Raw genomic sequence first — 7,384 nt, forward strand, 5'->3', positions numbered from 1 at the left:
TATCTCAGGCTTATTGGGTTGCGAAAAACCCGCACCATTTGGTAAGTCAAAGTAGTGCATAATCAATACCGTATGCTCAATGCTAATGTACATTGATTTAGAAATAACAATTCACAAGACCTCGTCTTTCAGTAGATAGCATAAAGACCGTCTCGCTGTTAGATCCATTCAGTGCTATACCACACCAATGTCATCTTATTTCAGTAAGGCTTAGAAATAATCGGACTGACATTGCAATCTTTCACGATAGGTAGTCTAAGCCTATCTAGGTTGTGAAATTCTTCTTTTTCTTTGTTTAGAACTGACCGTGTTACCTTAAAGTGAACGACGCCCACAACCGGTCTACTAAAACAAAGACTTAGACTTTGTTAAGTTACTTATACATTTAAACATGTAATAAACATCCATTAAATGTAAAACATAACAACATTATGACAAAAATAATATGTTTATTCCTTTAGAAAATAAAATAAGAGTTTTAACGGTATTCAATCACTCGAAGGGTGATTTCTAGTATACAAACTCTAACAGGCCCTCCGTTTCCTCAGCTATAGGGAGCCGCAGCCAGCCAAGCCCTTGCCCGGGAGCTGCGGCTCCCTATTGTGGACACTCTTAGTGAAATGGAGCGGATCTGGACTTGGCGCATTGGTTGAAGTGGGCTCCGTTTGGGCCATTTTGTAAACCCAGGGCCGGCCCATGCTTAGCCCTGGACCAGCCCATCAGAGGCCTATCTTATATAATTAATTTTTAATATAATTCACCATTAATAATAGTATATTTCCTGATTTATGCATGTCATCTTGTGCATGAGTCATGCTAATATTGTCTATATTGTTCCAATTTATGGTTTAGGATGATTGTGAAGTTTATTTTTTAAAATACTACTCATATCTTGGTATTCAAATCTCAATCTCTAATGAATAATTATGGAGTATAGGATTTTTGAAATTTATTAGTTAGTTCATAACTTATATGTCTTACAATAGTCGTTCTTCCTTTAGTTATGCACTTTTAGACAAAGTGAAAAATGTGAAAAATGATATCAGTACAATCAGTTAAGATTTCGTGTAAGTGAGACATAAATACAAGTAACAAATACTCCATATATTTTATTTATGCGTATATTTTTAAAATATCTTTGATTTACATAAATAAAAAAAAAAGTTCAAATAAAGCTCAGCCCGCCCACTTGCCAAGTGGGTCTGGGTCGGACTGGGCTTAGCCGAATAAATAAAAGCCTAGCCCAGCCTGGCTCAGACATGAGCATCGGTCGAGCTGGGCCAAAGTAGAGGTGGGCCTCGGTATGCCAGAGCCGGGCCACTTGATAACTCTAGGTGGCATATGAGAAGAGATAATCCCTCTGTGCCACTCAAAATGTCCACATTCTTTTGTGAGATAGAGAGAGTACATGGTTAAATGAGAATTATATAAATGATTATTGAATATTATGATTCAAATTTATTGTTATGTTTAAGTATTTTTTTTTAATAAAAATGTTTATTTAAATACTTAAAATTTGAACTTATGTGTAGATTATTGGCATCTAAGTTATCATAATACTACAAGTAGTTCGATCGAACGGACACTCCTTAAAAGTTGTCCGATTCGCTTACCAATCCACTTTTTAAAACATTAATTGGAAGACACTCATTTAATGATGACACAATCTTATAGATTGATATTTTTTTAAAAAAAAATTATATACTCTCTCCGTCTCATAATAGATGGCACACTTAAGTAATACTCCCGTCCCACTTTAGGAGTCTCGGTTGAGTTCGGCACGGATATTAAGAAATGTAAAGGAAAATTGGTGAAAAAAGATAGTGGAATATGGGTCCTACTTTTTTATATTAATTTTATATTAAAATGTGAGTGGAAAAAGGTTAGTGGAATGTGGGACCTAATACTATTTATGAAATATTTCAACCGGGACTCCTAAAGTGGGACACCCTAAAATGGTAAACCGGGACTCCTAAAGTGAGACGGAGGGAGTAGAACGAAATTTTAGGAGATATTGTTTTGTGTGTTGAGTGGAGAGAGAAAATAGTATATTTATATTAATGTGAGAGAAAACTTTTTCTAAAAAGAGAAATGTGACATCTTTTGTGAGACAAACTAAAAAGGAAAGTGTGACATCTATTATGGGACGGAGGGAGTATCTTTTATTATAATATTATAAAAATTATAAAAGTTATACCAAAATTCATAATTATTCATCCTCTATAAATAGAGGCCATATTTGCTAAAGCATACAAAAATATTTCATTTTTTTCCTCATAAAATCCTTCTTCTTTGAAAGTATTATTTTTTTATTTTGTACTCTCCTTTGTTGTTCACTATAGATGATGACAAAAATAATACTCCCTCCGTCCCACTTAAAATGAAATATTTGAAAATCGGTACGAGATTTTATGTAGTGTTGTTTTGTGAGTTAATGAAGAGAGAGTAAAGTAAGAGAGATGAAGAAGTAGAGAGAAAGTTGTTTCCATTTTAGGAAACGTTTCATTTTTAATGGGACAGCCAAAAAAGGAAACGTTTCATTTTAAATGGGACAGAGAGAGTATATTTTTCCAATTCTAAAAGTTTCTATTGTGCAATAATAAATATTTCATGTAATAATATTATTAGCAAAAAATAAAAGTAAATATATAATTGTTTTGTTGGGTGGTACTGGACTATCAAAAGATGTATCGTTGAGTTAGATGAATATTGGTGATGTAGAGAAGATAGAAATTAATTACATACTCCCTCCGTTCCAAGATAAGCGACTCGTATTCTTTTTTGGGACGTCCCAAGATAAGTGGGCCATTTTCTTTTTTGGTATTCTCTCTCTTACTTTATTCACTTCCCACTTTACTAACAAAATCCCGTTTCCTTAAATTTCGTGCCGAAAAATTTGTGCTCACTTATTTTAAGACGGAGAGAGTGTTAAAAAAATTGATGAATTAGATTAAGTGGTTGTTAAGAAATATGATCGGACATGTGCAGGAATTAAGGAGAGAGGGTCGGGTACTTGGGTTTCCTTACTTAGTATTAGTATTGAACTGATCTCTTTTGGGCCAATCTTTAAATTAATTGGTTTTACCCGTCAAAGATTTAAATAAGAAGAATGAAGCTTGGGCTAGTTCTGAGATAGTTTTAAATAAGTTGTCTAACTAATTAATTCTTGGGACTATTTATTTAATTCTAGAACAATTAATTAATTTATGAAATTATATTTTTTGAAATAATTAATTAAAATTTAATTCAAGAGAGGTAGACAAAATTAATTAAACCACTTTGGGAATTTAACCTTAGGCAATGTACGAGGAAGTAAAGTTTGAGAACGCGATTGGCCAGCTGGCAATTCCTGCGACGCCTCGGACGGCCGCTAATAATCGAAAATAAAGTAATAGCGCATGCATCTCATTAAGTGTTTTACACGAACTAATGAATACTTCTTCCGTCCGCGAATAGGAGTCTCATTTTTCCATTTTAGTCCGTCCACGAATAGGAGTCTTAGTTTACTTTTACCATAAATGGTAATAGGGTCTCACCTTCCACTAACTCATTCCACTCACATTTCATTTTAAACTAATATATACAAGTGGGACCCCTATTTCACTAACTTTTTTCATCCACTTTTCTTAACATTTCTTAAAATCCGTACCGCTAAGAAATGAGACTCCTAATGGCGGACGGAAGGAGTAGTTTATCTGAAAAAGAGATCTTCTTCGGGAGCTAGTTGAGTTCAAAGTACGTGAACGAGTTATGGATTTGATAAGCGAACGAGACGGGATTACCTAAAAATATAATATGGGCTAAGTACCCAAACATGCTTTATGATTTACAAAATTTGAAAACAATGTTGCAAATGTTTGGCTTGCCATGTTTATTTTAGAGTGAACTATGGAAATGGTCCATGAATTATGCGTTTCACATGCAAACAGTTCCTGAACTTTAAAAGTATCATGGTAGTCCCTGGATTAAGGTATAATCACATTCATGGTGCTTTTTCACTATTTCTCACAATTTTGCAACAAAAATACCCCCAAGGCATAGAAGGTTTTTTTGGATTTTCATATCTAGGTACTGAATATGATATTTTCTCAATCTCTAGTATTGAATATGATTTTTTTTATAGTTCGAGTGCATGAAATGATTTTTGTTGCCAAGTACCCCCTCTCTATAAAAAGAGGGTAGCTTCTCAAATAGAGTTGCTTGCATGAACTACTGTCTAGCGTTGCCGAGAGATTTGGAGTTCATGGACCTAACAAAGTCGAAGTCGGGTTGTGGGCATTTGTAGAGATTGACGTAACTAGCTCTCACCAGGACGTGGGTGTCGTCCACGCAGCTCGATGTGCAGGCAAAGGCATGAGAATCGTGATGATGAAAATGACCTGGGTTTAGCAAATGAGATGTTAAAAAAAGAGATAAGAAGGGAGATGGACAAAATAATTGAAAAATGTTTTATCAATAAAAAGACTAAAATGTCCTCGAGTGACATAATGGTGAAAAGAGAAAGTAAAAAAGCACCCCTCTCTTTAAAGAGGATTCGCGGCATGTCAAGCCCCGGTAAGGTTCTTCGTAAAAAGACTCGAAATAGTGGGGAAAAAAAGCCTGAAATGTGATTATAGTCATTATACCTATATATAGATCCCTATGATGTATTTTTTTTTAACTTAGGTACTTGTGGAATTTGAACAATCATACGTAATCCTTAATTTGTAATTCAGTCTTAGTGTTTATTATGGTAGAGTGTGTAATCATTTAATATTTTATAGTGAAACTACATAAGAAAATATGGCGGGATTAACCTAAAAGTTACGTTCTTATATATAGTGAAAACTATCTAAAAACATGACACTCAATTTACAAAATTACTACATTTACACTGAAAATAAATACATTCCAAAAAAAATGTATTACTAGTAATCTAGTATTAATATATAACAAATCGTGTTTGGTACTGCACTTATCCATCGAGGGTAGTTTTTCAATTCAAAAGCTAAAAATAGTTGTCTGTTCTAACAACATATATAAATGTGTGTTTTTTTAGTTCATTCAGACAATTAAAGTGTTGTTAGTTCAATCAATTAGACATTTAAAGTTTTGTTAGTTCCGACTATCAATTAGCTGTCCGAATATAGCTTTATCTTTAACATTGCCAGCTTGTGAATGTGATTAAACTGCATCATATTCTTGTAATGCTTATAATAAAACAATAAGCATGGTGTTATCTAATATGCAGTCCAAAATTGAGGACCAATTTACTGCATTAGTCTAACTCAAAATGTTCATATTTCTTTTTGAGTTTGTCCCATTCAAAATGTCCAATTTCTATATTAATAAATCCGTCTTCGTTTCTCATTAAAATATTCAACTACTTTTTACCCTCTACTTATTCTATCTAATAATTCTTCTTAAAATCTTGTGCCACTCAAGAATATGAACCTCTTATGTGAGACGGAGTGCGAGAGTATATTGTGAAAGTAAAACATCACCGCACTCAAAGGTTTGTAATTATCTGTCACCATATTATTGGAAACCTTAACCAATCAGCTTCCAGCAAAGCACCCCAAGGTTTGTAGCAAAACATAGACAAAGGAAAAGGTCACTTTCCTTTTAGCTGATTAAGGACAGCCGAAGTTGATTTTCGGACAAAACATAATTAATTTGATTATTTTAACCACAGACTAATTACACACTTTTACTTTTAGTTGAATTAGTCTTGTTTTCCAAAATAAAACCCTAATTCAAAATCCTGAGATCCAAGACAAAACCCCAGCTCATATATCCTCCTCAGATCAGACACACACCACAGATCTCATCTGAACGCCGCCGTCTATGCTTCTCCAAACTCTATAGTGTCAAAGCATAGCTCAGTTAACTCTTCAACAACCCTAGAAAATTAAACAAAAGGAAAACCCCACAAATTTAGCTACTCAATCCAACTCAGATTTGAGCGATTTAGTAAGAAAAAGAAATGGATCACTTCAACACAAGAGATCACTTCAATCTGCAGCACCAATTCCATCACAACTCGGAAGACGAGCAGGGCGACTCACCGGGCCTAAACATGGGGCTGAACAGAGACGGAGGCAACACCGACTCCGCCACCAAGGACGGCGGAAGCGCCTCCACAGGCGAGGGCGACATGTCGGCCAGCAACCGGCGCCCGCGCGGCCGCCCCGCCGGATCCAAGAACAAGGCGAAGCCGCCGATCATCATCTCCCGCGACAGCGCCAACGCCCTCCGGACCCACGTCATGGAGGTCGCCGACGGCAGCGACATCATGGACGCCGTCGCCAGCTTCGCCCGCACCCGCCAGCGCGGCGTCTGCATCATGAGCGGCACCGGCAACGTCACCAACGTCACCCTCAGGCAGCCCGGCTCCCCCGGGGGCGGCGCTGTGGTCACGCTGCACGGCCGCTTCGAGATCCTCTCCCTGGCGGGGTCCTTCCTGCCCCCGCCCGCCCCGCCTGCTGCCACGGGGCTGACCGTCTACCTGGCGGGCGGGCAGGGGCAGGTGGTCGGGGGCAGCGTGGCCGGGCAGCTGCTGGCGTCCGGGCCGGTCATAATCATGACGGCGTCGTTTAGCAACGCGGCGTATGAGAGATTGCCGCTTGAGAATGAGGAGAGTAATGGAATACAAGGGCAGGGGAATTCGCCGCCGCAGATTATGGCGGACCCGTCGTTGTTTCAAGGGATGCCGCCGCCGAATCTGCTCAACACGTTGCAGATGCCCAATGAGGAGTTTTGGGCCACCGGAAGGCCGCCGTTTTGAATTTCAGGTAGCTTTTTTCTTGACAATTTGAATACATCTTTTTTTTTCTCCAACGGTCAATGCAGTAAACGGTAGGTGACTGGTCAAATAGTTTGCTCTCGTGGACAGGGATCGAACCCCTGACCTAATCCTTTGAAACGGGCACTCTCTTTTATTCCTTTTCACTGTTACCAGTCTTTCCTTCGATTAGGGTTTTTATTTTTCCTGGTTATGATTTGTAATAGAGATATTGACACATTATGTGGGGAAGAAATCTCAAATCAAATTGTGAGTTTGCAATTTCCCACAGGCCGCAGTTAGAGCAAGATCTGAGAAATTGGAAAATGGGATCTAATTCTAATACTTCATTTGTGTTTAATGTTAAACAAATGTGTTTTGAGGTGAGCATGCAAATTCGAACAGAAGGGTCAGAGTTAAGATTTGTATTGTAGAGGTGGAGCATATAATGGATCTAGTGAGGGTTAAATTAAAAATGATCTCGAGATTCTCCAGTTTAGACCTAATCATAGTGTCACTTACCGCAAATCTGGTTAGTTGAATAATCATAGTAATCCGTGAGGTTACTGTGTCCTGAAGTAACACATGCTTACAAAGAAGAAAGCTTCATTAAAGCAATTG

General features: G+C 37.5%; 1 protein-coding gene and 1 pseudogene across 1 annotated transcript; one reads left to right on the forward strand and one right to left on the reverse strand.

Moving 5' to 3' along the window:
* Nucleotides 1-763: 763 nt before the first annotated feature.
* Nucleotides 764-847, reverse strand: LOC125191494 (annotated as a pseudogene).
* A 4,880-nt stretch (nucleotides 848-5,727) lies between these two features.
* Nucleotides 5,728-7,050, forward strand: LOC125186865 (AT-hook motif nuclear-localized protein 26-like). Its single transcript, XM_048083342.1, has one exon. It carries the CDS (start codon nucleotides 5,966-5,968, stop codon nucleotides 6,764-6,766), a length of 801 nt encoding a protein of 266 aa, XP_047939299.1. The 5' UTR covers nucleotides 5,728-5,965; the 3' UTR covers nucleotides 6,767-7,050.
* Nucleotides 7,051-7,384: the final 334 nt, after the last annotated feature.

This window comes from Salvia hispanica, chromosome 5 (genome assembly GCF_023119035.1).
Source record: "Salvia hispanica cultivar TCC Black 2014 chromosome 5, UniMelb_Shisp_WGS_1.0, whole genome shotgun sequence".
Classification (NCBI taxonomy): domain Eukaryota; kingdom Viridiplantae; phylum Streptophyta; class Magnoliopsida; order Lamiales; family Lamiaceae; genus Salvia; species Salvia hispanica.

Excerpts from the sequence above, each read along its gene's own strand:
- LOC125186865 (XM_048083342.1), top strand. The coding sequence starts at position 5,966 with ATGGATCACTTCAACACAAGAGATCACTTCAATCTGCAGCACCAATTC.